The sequence below is a fragment of the Oncorhynchus nerka genome, linkage group LG20 (assembly GCF_034236695.1).
Source record: "Oncorhynchus nerka isolate Pitt River linkage group LG20, Oner_Uvic_2.0, whole genome shotgun sequence".
Classification (NCBI taxonomy): Eukaryota; Metazoa; Chordata; class Actinopteri; order Salmoniformes; family Salmonidae; genus Oncorhynchus; species Oncorhynchus nerka.
The window spans coordinates 27,710,062-27,726,900 of NC_088415.1; the positions used below are offsets into that span (position 1 = coordinate 27,710,062).

The window sequence follows — 16,839 nt, forward strand, 5'->3', positions numbered from 1 at the left end:
TTGAATCCTACATGTTCACATGCTTGGTGGTGTACCCCCCCCCCCTTCACTCCTGATCAGTAAAACAAACAAAAGCAGATTACTGTTAAAAGATTAGAGCTTTACCCAAAATAGGACAGATTCTTAAAAATGTCCGGTATTAGGGATTTACTGTCTTTCACAGGGCTATAACGGTAGTGATCAAAAATCATAGTGTAGTATAACAAAAAGCCTGTTGGATTTTGTAGTTGTCTTTGGCATGGCTCCCTCTGCTGCACTACTGAGTAGTATTCCTGAGCAGCATCTCTGGCCAATGTGGGCGGCACTAATGAATCAAATTAACTCTTGGTAATTAACTCTTGGTAATTGCCTTTCTGAGGCATCCTTTTCCTCTAGTCTACGTCTCCTCTGCTGGTGCTGCCGCTGACACACACACCTCATCAATCATCTTTTCCTTTGTTGTTTCAGGCCTGTACTCTTGGAGGCCCAAATAAGATTGCATAAGAATCTCGCCAGTCAATGAGAAAGGTTTAAATACTGCCTGGTGGCGACATGGGGATGACTAGGAGCTCTATTCAATCCATATCGCGGAAGTTCAGCATTACAGCGTGATTGAAATGTAAAGGCAATGTTCCGGCGTTAGAGGAGACAGCATTCACAGTCAAATATGCCTATGTCGGCTCTTTACCCTAACGCTTCAGTGATACAGATTGAATAGAGCCCTAGGAGTGATTGGGGCAGCCTGGCAATGTCTTTTTTTTTTATGTCAGGTTTTTGGTGATTAAATTGTTTTTGTTGACTATGATTCAATGAATATACATGTCATTTGTTAACTTTACATACTGTAGCAATGTGTTGCCTCCACATGTTGACAGCTGAGGTGAGGGTCTTTCAGTGTTGTGTTCCCAGGGCTATGGTTGGTTGTGAGGACCTGGAACCGTGGTGAGACACAGAGGCAGCAGGCAGCTCCATGGCGTGGACTGAGCTCGTGGTCCAGGTATGGTTCAACACTGGGCCACACAGGGCCCTCCTACCATTCCTCCTCTTGATGTTCCTCACCTCCCGCTGCCTTGGTGGTCCCACAAAGCCTGCCCGCATCTCTCTGTCACCAGGGCAGCCTTTCCTAGTACTATATGGAGTAGCCAACCAGGCGGGTTCTGGACGTCCCGACCCAGGAGCCATTGGGATGGAGAGAGAAGGCTGCTTGGCCATGTTTTATGAGGACACTCTGGGGAAGTACCCTTATTACACTGACCAGGACCAGCATGTGAACGGAGGCCTTCCCCAACACCTCAGACCGGAAGGACACCTCCAGAATACACAGGAGGACCTCGCGGCCACGCTACCCTCTCCGGAGTACCAGGGAATGGGGGTACTGGGTTGGGGCCAGTGTTCCCAGCAGTGGGGAAGGAACCGTGAGAAACAGGGCATCTACCTGGAGGGCTCTACTGAGGACATTCTTCCCTAACTGGACCACAGAGGAGGTGGAGAAGTGGTCTCAGGTAAGATCCTCATCACGACAGTGCCAGTTTATAGTAATAGGATAAACAGATGTTATAGATGCTATTCACTATGCCAGTTGTCTCATAATAATGTCATCCCGTCCCCCAGGTGGACTTTGAGATGGCGGCCCAGTCCATCCTTATGGAGACACTGTAGGAGATGAGGCTCCGCCCCAAGGCTCTGTGGGGCGTGTCCTAGTACCCCAACTACTACAACTCTGGCCCCCCCAGTCAATATCCAATTACACGGGCCGCTGTCCCGCTGCTGAAATGGCGTTGAACGACGTGCCGCTATGGCTATGGAAACTCAGCCCTCTACCATGCCCTCACGCTAGAGAAGCTGCAGGGCAGGATCTCAAGGGCCAGACTGTACACATCTAATCAGATCCGAGAGGCACTAAGAGTGACAGGCTTGGCTGAGACCGCCTACGACCTTCCTGTGTTCCTATTAGTCAGTAGTGTCTATACGTCAACTAACTCTTTTCTGTATGAGGTGAGAGATAGTGCTGGGTGGAAGTGGATGTTACCATATTTTTGATAGTGGTTTCTCTGTCTGGTGGGTCTGTAACTAAAGTGTGATGTTCCCTCAGGTGGACTTGGTCAACGGTATTGGTTAGAGTGCTGCCATGGGGGTAGCAGGTGTTATCCTCTGGGAGAACGATCCAGGTGTCTTCTCTACAAGGACCAGTGGCAATTTTAGCGTGTAAATCTTGGTGGGGCAAAAAATAACATGTGGGATGCATGCCAGCAAAGCCACTACACAACACTAACCAATACATTAATAGCACTATAACGGTGACAAACAGTGCCTACATAAAGCTGTCCCAACAGCAGTCACAACACCTTACCACTGCTACACCTGGCTATCAGTGGTGCTTTGTCTGGCAGCAAAACAGTTCATTCAGCCTCATTTACTGCCTTTTAGAAAAACATAGCTGATATGGCTGACTTGCTTAAAAAAAAACGTGGTTTCTACTGACAATTGAGATGTACAAACTATGGCATAAGGGAATGACAAGCTGATTAGAGGCAATCCGTAATTTCGATTAAGACAATGAGTGAACTAGGAAGGACGTCATCAATATAACTATTTGTTCATCACTTTTGAAATGTACAGCGACATAATTCAAAACATGGGCCGTTATTACAGTGTTCTCCCTGTACACCAAGTCAGAACCGTAGGATAAATAAAGGGGGCATATAAGCAGACATTTCTCAAACACAGTTTATAGGCTACATGTGCACACCAAGTTAGAACAGTAGGTGAAGTTAAGAGGTGAAAATAGACCAAATGATTAGGGTGAGGCACATGGGCTACTAACAGCTTACTACACAACATACACTTAGTATTACTTTCTTAGCTACAGTATTCATATCCCCCTGGCATATGACATCATTTATGCAGCAGCATACAATACATTTTTGGACTCACCTTGTTGTGCTGTGCTCACTTGAACAGGAAGGTAGCACGGCAGTCCTTCACGGGCAAATTTTGTCATCAAACTTTGTAATCGAAGTCTGGCATTCTCTGGATTTTTGGTGCTTTCAAGACACCTGGGAACTAAAAAAAAGAAAGTTTAATCTTGATGATGTCAGTGATCTTCAGGTCATAGCTCTAGAAAGAGGCCAGAGTACCCGGATTTACAATTCCGAGTTGGATGAAAGTTCAAAACGTATTTTCCCAGTCGTAGCTCATTTTTCCTGAGTTCCGAGTTGTCTTGAACTTACGAGTCAGATTTTGAGATTTTGCAGTTCCGACTTGTTATTTTGACCGCGGCACAAATCATGCTTAATTGACAGCATGGCCAATGTTGAATGTTTATCATTTTAAACTAGGAAAGGAGCCCCTTAATCTTAGACTTGGGACCACACATCCACTCCACTGAATAGCAGGCTAGTGATTGCTTTGCAAGCTTGTATTTAGCGACTGATTCCTTCCAAACCACTCATTGTTGAATTTGCTATTTCCAACTTGTTGTGTAATGTTTATGTCCAATGGCAGATGAGCATCGAGACATTTTATCTATCATTTTTCTTCATATGACAAGGATTAAAAAGGATTTGCCAGTAGATTGTCGACTTGCTTCATGATGATAACTGCTAGCTAAGATTTTGAAAGTATGATGTTGACAAGATCAGTCCAACCAAAGCTACTGTACATTGTCATGACTGTCCTGACCAGGTCAGGTTACAGGAGACCACAACCCTACAGATTATCTCTCAACCCCAAGAGAGGAGGAGAGATCTAGGGGTCTGAAGATGTGGGGAGTTTTATGACCCCTCACGGCCCTGGTAAATCTCAGGCCACAGACAAATTACTTTGTCCTGTTACTATGGAGAACCAGCCTTAGAACATTAAACATGAAATAAAGGGACTTTGGAACAATGGTTAATGTCAGCCACAATGGTGGTCATGACGATAGATGGAATATGAAAATGTATGTCATTTTTGTTTTGTTATTAAAGGTTAATAGATGACGTTATTACAAAAACATTGTAACGTGAAGTTTTCTTAGTAGATGTTTGATGTTTATACATTGTACGTTGTATGGAACATATCCAAATCAAAGAGAATGTTTTGGGGAAGATGAAATGTTAAGTTAGTTGTCTAAAATTGGATTTGAATCTAATCTAGACCTTGCCTCATTAACTTGGTACTCCCAGTGAATTGCCCTAAAAGGCGGTTACGCCCACTCCTGACCCAAGGCTATAAAACCTGTGAGTATAGAATTTACTGGAAGACTACGTGACCCAAGCTGCAGCAAGGTCTAAAAAGTAAACGAACCCAGAACGCAACGCAAGTTTGAAGACAAAGATATCCTTTTCTACCCAAGCTACGGATGAGTAGCTGTGTCTAAGCGGGTGAATTCAAGTCAAACCACCTAGCCTCCATCTCTCATCGAATCGTGGTATCTAAAAGGTTTCATTCCTATGCTGTGAGCTCTGAGCTACAGAGCTGTCTGGCCTCAGAAGACCCCTTCCAGAGAAATGGGTGAGGGAACAGACTCCTAAGCCAAAAGGACACTGACATCGGGAGGACGATCAGAAAGGTGCGCCGGAGTAGTGCGTCATCAAACAGCTGAAGGCCTACGCAGAGAATCCTCGGAGAGCATCCCCACGTAATTACATCATTATATTCTGACCCATAAGAGTGGCAGTTTGGGGCAAGGCTAGGGTCAGAATAGCGTAGCTGACAAATTCACCCAAATGTATATTTCACTTGTGTACTTTCTTTTTTCTCTCTCTTTTGAAATCCCCATTGTGGGTAACACGCGCCATAGTGTGTTGGCCCGTTGTCCTAAGTTCTAATCAATAGCCTATAATGTGTTTTGTCTATGTGTATCTTTTATCATCATTTTAGCTTTTTAGTAAATAAATATTCAACTAAGATTGGTGTGGTACGAATTCATTGGTGAGACCCGGGTCCGTGCAGATTCACGGGCTACAAGGCGTTCAGAACGAGATTGGTAGAAGCAACTGGTTAATTAGCGGCTGTTGTAAAATCGATATTCGGATATTCTTTGAGTTCATTTGGGAAATAGAAACTCAATAAAAACTAGTTTTCCCATGGTGCCCCAGGTTAATGAGTTAATAATTGCTTGATTCACTTAATCATGCAATTAGAAACTAATAATTCGATGAACAACAGTCGTCACATTAACTAATACAACGTCACGACAACATATAACGTGATTTGACGTAATTTTATCTGTGGCCAACGACCTTGAGCCTTCTTGGATGGGCACTTCTAATGTAACTCGATGGCAGCACCCAAGGGGCTTGAATTTTCAATCTATACCCTTAGACTTGGCAGTGATGTAGTGTCCCCATGAGTGACAAAACACTGAATCAATCACGACACAACGCTCCATATTTTCTGCTGGCTTGCCCCACCACCAAAGAAAGCACTTAGATGAAACACCTGCGTTTTGGAGCTGCCTTATTCAAGAAAACAAAAGAGACCATGATTGTAATGAGCTTTATAAACTCAATGATATATTACATTTTTTGACATGGTTTGCAAACTGATATGTGACATGTATTAATGCCAAAATAACATGCACAACAGGCATTGCTAAAAATGTGGGGCTCTGCCCCACCTGCCCTGAATGACGGGTCGCTATTGACAAGGACTCAGATCTCTTAAATCTTCCATACATTGTCAGTCATACTAATGTAACTGTGTCTGAGGTGAATGACATTTCCCCTCTGTCTGTGTCTCCCCCCAGACAGCCTGCTCAGAGCTAGCCACATTCATGCTTGAGGTTCTGGGCCCGTATGCCGTCAACGTGACCCCAGCCGTTTCCCTATCACGGACCAGCTGGACCCTGGCAACCTGGAGGCCTGGAAGAGGGACTTAAAGTGCCAGTGTTATGAGTCCCTGGAGGGGCCAGTCACCGATGAGGACCTCAAGGACAGGGCTGAGGTCAGGGCACAGAGTGCCCTTCCAGCCAGACTGAATCCCCCCTTATTGAGTGAGCTGAACCAGGAAACCAGCCCCACCCTCGCTCTCTTGAACCACAGTGGACCGTCACTCACTGCACCTCTCCTACCTCTACTACTGGTATTAACCACAGCTTTAAGCCTTAGCCTGAACACAGACTTATGCCTGAACTCCTGACTAACCTGCAGGACTATCAGGTCAGGCTAAAGACTGTCGCATTAGTGTATAAAAAAGGAGCATGGTACAAAATAGATCTATTTCTAAAAATGAAATCTGAAAATTATACTTTTATTTTGGAAAGTGGATCCTTTTTTGGAGTCTGTGTTGTCTAAACAAACAAATACAGTTTTTATTCATAGGATGCGGTTAACATTGCCATACTTTGTCTCGTCGACAGTTGTGTGTGTTCACTTCATAACAGGGCAGTACTGGATGTTTCTGGGGCGGTAGGTAGCCTAGCGGTTAAGAGCATTTGGCTAGTAACTGAAACGTCGCTAGTTCGAATCCCCAAGCAGACTAGATGAAAAGTTTGTCACTGTGCCCTTGAGCAAGGCACTTAACCCTACTTGCTCTGGATAAGAGTATCTGATAAATCATAAAAATGTACACATTTTTGTTAATCTGCACACTTTTCTTCTCTCTATTCCTTACATGTGAATGGCTTTGTTGTAATATGGTTCCCAAGTTGGTTTCCTCAAACACACTTTCTACAACATGTTTCTGCAGTCATATCAACTGAGATGATTTCACCATTCAACATTACCTTTGTGTTCTTACTGGTCATGCTACTGTGATTACAATAAATCATGCCTTTTTTCTGTGGAAATGTACTAATATGTTATATAAAATGTATTGGATGCACTCTAGATGTCCTGTATCTATGCACTCATGTCATCATAAACAAACAAGGAACAAAAACAGACAGCTACTCTTTGCAGCTCATGTAAATTTGTTATTTTTCTTAAAATATACACTTAGGACAAAAATCTTTTTTTTGTTACAGAAAGATATGCACAAAGGTGCTTCTGATTGTACAGAGATATTATTAAGAGCAGTTAGAGGAGGCCATCCCTCTCTCCCCAGACAAACATGCGCCCCCCCCAAAGTCTATAGTCCTACAGCCCATCCCCTTTTATATCTAGTGTGCGGGTGCTGCCTTATCTAGGTGGGTCTTCAGCAGGTCTGACGACATCTGGTAACATACAAGTCCTGTAAGGGCATGTTACATGTAACGGCTGTCCAGAACCTCTCACCATGGCAACACAATTTAAGCCAAATAGACATGTTAGAAATAAAGACAGGCCTACCTACCAGCCAGCCTGTGACGTGACAAAAGGTACCACAGTCTCCTAAAGCACAACAATCTATCCAGGGAACACAGAGGAGAGCTTTACAGGGAATGGCTTTTGGTTGGTAACAGCCTGATAACTAACAGGTATATAACATGGAGGGACTGCCCTTTATACAATATAATATGTACCCCCACACCTTCAGCTGTCTCATGTCACTATTACAACCTGCCACAGGCAGTTTCAGGAACCGGCCTAAGAAATGACTAACATCGAAATCTTATCACAACCGTTCCTAAAGCTCATGCTCCATACAAATCAGACCTTATTCGACACATGCTTCATAAACAACAGGCCCTTCCCGACAATACAGAGAAAGAAAACTGAGAAACAATAGAAAAGTAAAACATGAAATAATAGATACACAATGAGTAATGATAACTTGAGGGAGAGAGTGCCACCGTGTGGGCAGCAGCAGTTAGTGCAATCTGAACCAAGTGGGTCGGACGGGAATACATGAAGAAAAGCATCAAGTGTTCCGTTTCCTTCAAGTTCTGTCAGGTGGAGGGCTCCTAGCCGAGCGAGGATCTCAGGGGAGGGGCGTCTCCATGGGGAGGTGTGAGGAGAGGGGGTTAATGTAGATCACCCATTGGCATGATTAGTAGCAGTGATTCCAGGGGGGTCATTAGGTTAACAAAGTGTTTGCAGTGGACGAGGGTCTCTGGGGGAGAGGGGTCTCCAGGGTGGAGGGGCTACTTGCAAATAGCTTCCAGGGCATCCAGGGTGCGCTTGATGTCCCGGATCTGGGCAGCCAGGGTGTGGATAGGCTGCATGGAACGGTCAAGCTCCTCACAGCGCGCCATCAGCGTGTACATTCCCTATGAACACACACAATGGAATACATGGAGGAAGTGAGCACACATCATATACTTATGACACAACAAGCATCCATGATTGCCATTGCCATTGATCATAATTTGACTCATGTCTAGCCAAGCTCGCTCTTCTCTCACCTTTATGCTCATGTCAACAGACTCCCCCAGGCTGTCCACGGAGTCTCTGTAGGTTTGGATGTATCCCACACTCAGCGCTGTCATCTGGACACACACAGATAAAGACATACACTGAGTGTACAAACATTAGGAACACCTTCCTAACATTGAGTTGCACCCCCTTTTAACCTCAGAACAGCCTCAATTCGTCAGGGCATGGACTCTACAACGTGTCGAAGGCGTTCTACTGGGATGCTGGCCCATGTTGGGATGCTGGCCCATGTTAACTCCAATGCTTCCCACAGTTGTCAGTTGACCATTCTTGAAACACACTGGAAACTGTAGAGTTTGAAAAACCCAGCAATGTTGCACTTCTTAACACATTCAAACCAGTGCACCTGGCACCTAATACCAAAGGCACTTAAATTGTTTGTGTTTTCCATTCACCCTCTGAATGGCACACATACACAATCCATGTCTCAAGGCTTAAAAATCCGTCTTTAACCTGTCTCCTCCCCTTCATCTACACTGATTGAAGTGGATTTAACAGGTTATATTAATAAGGGATCATAGCTTTTCACCTGGATTCACCTGTCTGATGGAAAGCAGGTGTTCTTAATGTTTTGTAAACTCAGCTATTAACATACCAGACCCTTAATAGCAAACCCTTAATATCAGCAACTTGCAATGTATATCAGGGCAGGACTAAAAGGATAGTTGAACGCAGATCAAAATGGTCCATGTTTGTGAACAAACTGAGCTCACGTACATTCTGGATGGTTCCGTTGAGGCTGCGCATCATCAGCTCCACACTGTGGGCAACATCCTGAGTGTGTCTCTGTAGGTCCACCAGGACAGCAGGGTCGATGGGAGGGATGTCTGCCGGCTGCCGCAACGACGACCCCCGACCCCTGCTACTGATGGAACCCGAGCAGTCCGCTGGACACAGAAAGAGAGAGACAGAAACACACACAGGAAATTACTACCTTATCTCGACAGTCTACAAAGCAAACCAAATCAGCCTCCCTCATCCAAGCAGTGCTAGGACACTCATCTGTCCTCCCACCCTTCCTGAGGATGCTAATCTAATCACAAGAGGAAAGGGGAAGAATTTATTTGATTTGGAACTCGGCCTTCAACTGCAGCTTCTAACACTGACGCATCACTGAAATCATAACAGAAAAGGCCGTTGGTGAATCAGCATTTCACTGATCACCAGGGTCGTATTCAGGTAAACCGTAGCAAAACGTTTTGCAACAGAAAACAAGTGTATCTTACTGGACAAGTTCAGGTGATCTCTCCCTGTTTTAGTCAGTTTGGTGCCTAATGAAAACAACCCAGGAGAATAACCATCCGTCCTCCGGTGTTATACTCACAGTCACAGTCACAGTCCAGGCTGGGCTTGGAGCTCATCTTGATCTTCTGCTCCAGGTTGCGGCAGATGAAGTGGGTCAGGTCCCCGTCGTGGCTGACTGTTCCCTCCAACTCCAGGGCAGAGGAGATGGTGGCCCTGCGGCCCTCTGGTTGGCCCCCCCGGCCACCACCCCCTCCCCCGCACGCCTGGCTGATCTCATCCAGACTCTTGCTGTCCTGCATGCCCCGGACGATGCGCTCCCGCTCTGGGACGTTCCGCACATGCACCTGGGCCATGACGTGGGGCGGGCAGGGGCTGCTGTCTGATGAATTCCTCTTGGCTGGGCCAGAGCTTGGGCTGGGAGATGCTGCTGAGGGCTCCTCTGTAAGCTGAGAGGAAGAGGCAGTCTTACATACCGGTACCAGACGTATGAACAAACACATATATTATCCTTACTATTGCAGGTGGTCAAAAAATCCATACAAACAAAACGTTTCCGCATTACAATGGTTAAAGTACAATTTTCTATTCTTGAGCTGTTGGCTCTGGCACTTCAACGATTATGTACAGGGGCAGTAGCGGTCAATATGGCAGACTCACCTGAGCTGAGACTTCAGCCTGGGTGTTTCCTGAATGCTGCTCCTCGCTCTCCTCCTCCTGCTTCTCCTCCTCTGTTTCTACAGAACAGCAGTTACAAGGCTCTGTGTGTTCTGTCTCTGACGGAAGTGTGTCTGCACTGGGAGTGTCCCTCTGTGGGGCTGTGTCTTTGGATGGAATGCTTGTTGCGGCGGCGGCGGTATGCTGTGAGTCTCTAGACAGAACATCATTTAGGGGCTCATCTGTTTGGAGGGGTCCAGTGAGGGACATGTCTTGAGGGGTCGCGTGTGGGTTTGTGTCTGCCGCGCATGTGGCAGTGGGGCAGGAGGGCTGTGATAGGAGCGTGTCTTTGTGTTGTTTGTCCGAATGGGACATGTAGTTGTGAGGAGTGTCTATGGGGTCTTCTTGTACATGGCATGCTCTCTCTCCATCCACACAGTTCTCAGTCTCTTCAGGGGTCCCATCAAGGGATCCGTGCCCAGGCCTTGGCACCCTGCCCCCAAACTTCAGGAGCTGCGAGGGGGTAGTAGGGGAGTAGATGTGCGGGCCATTCTCACTGCAGGATCCAGGGGAGTCTGGTGTATCCACCCCATTGGCTGCTTCCGGCACATATGTGTCAATCACAGAGAAGAGGCTCATCCCTCCACCTGCTGCATTCAATATGTTAGATAACAGACATGCTCTCCTACTCCCTATGCATACAACTATAAACAACTGGGTTGGATTCAACAAATCATTGCACATCAACTTGCCCACCTAGGACTCTAGCTTCTCTTTGTAATTGGGGCTTGTTTGCTTTCAAGGGACGGTGGGAGAAAGACTAACATATTACACACAATGCTTTCTATTAATCTCTTGATAACAGCCAAACGTCCCAACAAACTGGCTTAGTTGCGTCGAAGTAACTTCCAGTACCGGTAGCCAGCATACATTGGAAGACCCACCAAACTAAACTGTCAACAATACTACTTTGCAGCTCAACGCAATCCAATAAATAGGAGGTTGACCGATTATGATTTTTCAACGTCGATACCGATTATTGGAGGACCAAAAAAGCCGATACCAATTAAATTGGTCGATTAAAAAAATATATATATATATATATATATATTTGTAATAATGACAATTGCAACACTTATTTTAACTTAATATAATAAAGCAATAAAAATCTATTTAGCCTCAAATAAATAATGAAACATGTTCAATTTGATTTAAATTATGCAAAAACAAAGTGTTGGACGAAGTAAAAGTGCAATATGTGCCATGTAAAAAAGCTAACGTTTGAGTTCCTTGCTCAGAACATGAGAGCATATGAAAGTTGGTGGTTCCTTTTAACATGAGACTTCAATATTCCAAGGTAAGAGGTTTTAGGTTGTAGTTAATATAGTATTTATAGGACTATTTCTCTCTATACCATTTGTATTTCATATACCTTTGACTATTGGATGTTCTTATAGGCACTATAGTATTGCCAGTGTAACAGTATAGCTTCCGTCCCTCTCCTCGCCCCTACCTTGGCTCGAACCAGGAACACATCGACAACAGCCACACTCGAAGCAGCGTTACCCATCGCTCCACAAAAGCCGCAGCCCTAGCAGAGCAAGAGGAATAACTACTCCAAGTCTCAGAGCGAGTGACGTTTGAAACGCTATTAGCGCACACCCAGCTAAACTAGCTAGCCATTTCACATCGGTTACACCAGCCATTAGGCTAATAGGCTTGAAGTCATAAACAGCACTGTGCTTGCGAAGAGCTGCTGGCAAAACGCACGAAAGTGCTGTTTGAATGAATGCTTAGGAGCCAGCTGCTGCCTACCATCGCTCAGTCAGACTGCTCTATCAAATCATAGACTTCATTATAACACACAGAAATACGAGCCTTTGGTCATTAATATGGTCAAATCCGGAAACAACACATTTATTATTTCAGTTAAATACGGAACCGTTCGGTATTTTATCTAACGGGTGACATCCCTAAGTCTAAATATTCTTGTTACATTGCACATCCTTCAATGTTATGTCATAATTACGTAAAATTCTGGCAAATTAGTTCGCAATGAGCCAGGCTGCCCAAACTGTTGCATATACCCTAACTCTGCGTGCAATGAACGCAAGAGAAATGACACAATTTCAACTGGTTAATATTGCCTGCTAACCTGGATTTCTTTTAGCTAAATATGCAGGTTTAAAAATATATACTTCTGTGTATTGATTTGAAGAAAGGCATTGGTGTTTATGGTTAGGTACAGTCGTCCAACGATTGTGATTTTTTCACAAATGCGCTTTTGTTAAATCATCCCCCAGCGTTGCATCGATTATATGCAACGCAGGACACGCTAGATAAAAGTAATATCATCAACCATGTGTAGTTATAACTAGTGATTATGATTGATTGATTGTTTTTTTTAAAGTTTAATGCTAGCTAGCAACTTACCTTGCCTTCTACTGCATTCGAGTAACAGGCAGGCTCCTCGTGGAGTGCAATGAGAGGCAGGTGGTTAGAGCGTTGGACTAGTTAACTGTAAGGTTGCAAGATTGGATCCCTCGAGCTGACAAGGTGAAAATCTGTCGTTCTGCCCCTGAACAAGGCAGTTAACCCAACGTTCCTAGGCCGTCATTGAAAATAATAATGTGTTCTTAACTGACTTGCCTAGTTAAATAAAAGGTTAAAAAAATAATAATATATATATATTTTTTTTTAAATTGGCGCCCAAAAATAAAACTTGAAATCGGCCCTAATTAAATCGGTCGACCTCTACCAATAAACACATGAAAACTAAAATATAACAAAGGTTGAGTGAGTACAATACGAGATAAGAATATCTTTGGACAACAACAGCTAACGTTAGCTAACTTACCTCATAAAAACACAGGTTGCTAACGAGCTGGCTGTCAGTTTGCCAGAAGACACCAACTCTACCGTTACACTTGTTTACACTGAGCTGCACTGGGGTCAGAACGCAATCATGGTTACATTAAGACAGCGTTGAGCTAGTACGAGATATGGGTCAGAAAACGTATTTCAATTCAGGGATTCCACTGTACCTTTTATCCACAATGCTCCATCGAGAAGATCGAAGGCTACTGCTAGTTTTCCCGGAAAACTGCTCTTTTCGTCCTCAACCACAGCAGTCATTACGGAATGGCACGTTGTATTGAACAACAAAAGGAGCTGATTGGCTGACACTGCCATTCCGTGGTTGAGCAAGCATGGAGAGTACGGAGATAGCCCAAAAGTCTGGCTAAGGAACAGATGGGTTTTGGAAAAACGCCCTCAGTGTGTGGTCTGAAAGCAATACAGAGGAAGAAGGCACTGCAATAGCGTGGTTAACGAACAGACGTCATTATGGACAGCGAGGAAAAAAAAGAAGAGCGGAGTGCAGAGGGAAGATGCGTTTCAGGAAGAATGGAGCCAAGTACAAACCGCACTGTGTATTCTTTGATACACTATACAGTACCAGCTTTGCACACTCTTAGCATTCTCTCAACCAGCTTTGTGAATGCATTTCAATTAACAGGTGTGCCTTGTTAAACGTTATTTTGTGGAATTTCTTTCTTTCTTTCTTAATGCATTTGAGCCAATCAGTTGTGTTCTGACAAGGTAGGGGTGGTATACAGAAAATGGCATTATTTAGTAAAATACCAAGTCCATATTATGGCAAGAACAGCTCAAATAAGCAAAGAGAAACAACAGTCCATCAATACTTTAAGACATGAAGGTCTTTACCTGAAAGTCACATTAGGATATGTCAGTTATCCCGTGAGAGCTTTTGTGCCCGAACCCACTATGGTGTTTTAGATATCAAGCTTATGGTCATATTGCAGCAGTGTGTAGGAGGGAGATTCCATGATGTGAGAAGTGTGCAGGAGCACATGAGACAAATTAATGTGTAGTATCAGTGGAAAAACTGTGTGTGTCAATTGTGGGGGTGCCCATGTTGCTGGGGATCAGAAGTGCCCAGTGCAAGAGAGACAGGTTGAGGTTGTCAGGGTCAGTGTCGAACAGAAGGTGCAGTATGCTGAGGCAGTGAAAACAGTAGAGGATTATGGGTCAAGGGTGAGCAGTAGAGCTAGGCCAATACAGAGTGATATGCATTTGTGCTTCATAAGGTTGGCATCTTAGCGTTCATTGCCATGGTTATCAACTGTACTGCAGAAATAGAACGTCATTTATAGAAAACAGATGTTGTGGTGGCATCTGCAGAGAAGTACTTGCGTGTTTGAGTTTTACTGCAGAAGAGTTAAGGTGTGTTGAACAAAAGAGTCCCGTCCTTCCTTGCCATTGGCCTGGTGTAGGATCAGTTAGGGTCAAAGTAGTTGAATGGGGTGTGGATTTTTACTTGTATGAAATAGTGGTATATAGGTGTAGGGTTAGTTGGTGGCAATTTTTTTATATTTTTGTATCACAAAATGTAACATGATCGACCACACACTACAGCACAATAGGTGGCGGCATGCACAAACAAATGTACGAATGTCATGATACCAAAGACGAAGAAACTGCCATTCCAAAATGGCTGCGGTGGCTACTGCTAGCTAGCATGAGGATGAAAAGGGAAGTTTTCCAGGAAAACTGGTAGTATTTCAATCTTCTCAATGTATCGGTGTGGATAAAGGTAACATTTGGAGTAAAGTGGCATATCCCATCCCTGCATTGAGGTACATTTCCCCACCCATATCCCGCGCCAGCTCCATGGGGTCTTAAACAAATCAAATGTTATTGGTCGCTTACACAAATGTTATCACAGCTGTAACAGTGCAGTAATACCGAACAATAAATAAATAATTTAATAAATTAATAAATATTAAAAAGAGAAATGTCAGAGTCCGGAATATAAATATATATGTTGGTGTGTAAAGACCAGGGATGGGCAACGTTGATGCGGTGTGGCAAAAATAATCACAACTCATGAGGGGCCGCAGTGTTTTAATTACGTACAATTCTACTCATTTTGCCATGGGGCGGAGACAAATGCTTGCAGTTTTTAATATGATGTCTGAGTGAGACTGACTAACAAAATCAATGAGGCCCCCCCCAGGCTCAAATTCGACATACAAGTTTAGATAGCTTGCTGCTAGATTAACTTACCAATAGAAACATTTAGCTGACATTGGCTAATTGGTGACCATCAGTGACTGATATAACAAGAGAAAACTGTTGATGCGCAACCAAATGTCAAAATTGCACCTTGTGTATTCTACCTCGCAACAGTAAATTGAGACCATGACGGAGTTCGCCCCAAGGAGGAAATTGATCTGCGGGCAGCCAATTGGACAGTATATGAATAGAAAATGTGTGTACAGCAGTAGTTATATAGAATGAGCCTTGACCAGAATGCAATACACACACACACATATATATATATATGAAGTGGGTAAAACAGTATGTAAACATTATTAAAAAGTGATCAGTGTTCAATGACTATGTACATAGGGCAGCAGTGTCTTAAGGTGCAGGGTTGAGTACTAGAGCCCGCTAGTAACAGTGGCTAAGTTCAGGGCAGGATAATGTAACATTGATTGCATTCTAAGCATTGTGTATACAAGCTTAATGGTAGAGTAGTATCTTCTGCTAAAATGTAACCATGATTGCGTTCCAACCCCAGTGCAGCTCAGTGTAAACAAGAGTTACGGTAGGGCCGGTATCTTCAGGCAAGCTGTCAGTGTGATTAGCTAACGTTACGGCTAGTAAGCTAACGTTTAATCAGCTCGCAACAGGAGGCTGTAAAACATTGAGCAATACGAACTATTAGACTAATGATGTAAAAATCATAAAGAATGGGTACAACATCCAACAAGCAAGTTGACATATTGCTTTCATCAGCCATAAACGAACAGTTTACTCATCAGTCAGATGACGTTAGCTAACTGGCTAGCTGTCGATGCTAGCAGCCAGGCCTCGGAGTATTATCTTGTTTTCAGTTCCCTTGTTACTCCGTGTCTGTCAAGAGTAACCATCACCCGGAAATGTGTGGGAATACTTATTTCTACGACTAACTTTAAGGAAAATAAAAAATCTGCATGTTTTTAGCGTAATCAAATAAATAAACACTTACCAGTGTAATGCTTTCCAAGAGATCTAGTCAACCATGAAATTTAGTCCAGTCCGCTCTGTATATTTATCCCTACAACCTGCAGTAGAGAACGCAATAGTTCCGCATAATCATAGAAAAACTAGTAGGCCTGGCTCACCACAGTAAATGTCTGACATGATGATTAAATGCAGTAGTAAGTATGTGATGTTGGATCCTGTATTTTACATTATAGCCATTAGATATATATGATTAAATATTATCTGATGTTGGTTGTGTGAAGTGTCTGCATTTGTGCACTGGAGCATCATTATGAGATTAAACAACTGCTTGCTACTTGCCTGTTTGTGTGTGACAAGAACTGAGTAACATGGTGTGACCTGCATGTTGCAAAACGGTAGATAACAGCCCAGTAGATGCTTTGTCCTTGTGTTTGTATGTAACAATATTGAGCACATGGTGTGACTTGCTGTATCTTACAAAGTTGTGATAGGGAGGGGTGGTCATCACGAGGTTTAACTGAGATGGAAAAATACTGAACAACACAATAGCAGGAACTGAGCAACTGTTCTAACTAGGCTGCGATACCAGAACAGTAAGGATCTATACATCGACGGAGGGAGGACTCCAAGAAGCGCCAAGAGGCGGGGA

At 43.9% G+C, this 16,839-nt stretch overlaps 1 protein-coding gene and 1 pseudogene across 1 annotated transcript; one reads left to right on the forward strand and one right to left on the reverse strand.

The window, feature by feature from the left end:
• Positions 1–949: 949 nt before the first annotated feature.
• On the forward strand, positions 950–6,102 carry LOC115101878 (hyaluronidase-2-like; annotated as a pseudogene).
• Positions 5,445–16,313, reverse strand: LOC115102186 (BLOC-1-related complex subunit 6-like). Its single transcript, XM_029621827.2, has 6 exons — positions 16,213–16,313; positions 10,161–10,807; positions 9,583–9,949; positions 8,976–9,145; positions 8,228–8,311; positions 5,445–8,092 (listed from the first exon to the last, which is right to left on the reverse strand). Exons 2-6 carry the CDS (start codon positions 10,794–10,796, stop codon positions 7,967–7,969), a joined length of 1,383 nt encoding a protein of 460 aa, XP_029477687.2. The 5' UTR covers positions 10,797–10,807; positions 16,213–16,313; the 3' UTR covers positions 5,445–7,966.
• Between the last annotated feature and the right edge of the window lie 526 nt (positions 16,314–16,839).

Excerpts from the sequence above, each read along its gene's own strand:
- LOC115102186 (XM_029621827.2), bottom strand. The coding sequence starts at position 10,796 with ATGAGCCTCTTCTCTGTGATTGACACATATGTGCCGGAAGCAGCCAAT. Across the intron at positions 8,312-8,975 it reads TCAACGGAACCATCCAGAAT|ATGACAGCGCTGAGTGTGGG; the intron begins GTACGTGAGCTC and ends GTGTGTGTCCAG. Across the intron at positions 8,093-8,227 it reads CTGTTGACATGAGCATAAAG|GGAATGTACACGCTGATGGC; the intron begins GTGAGAGAAGAG and ends GTGTGTTCATAG.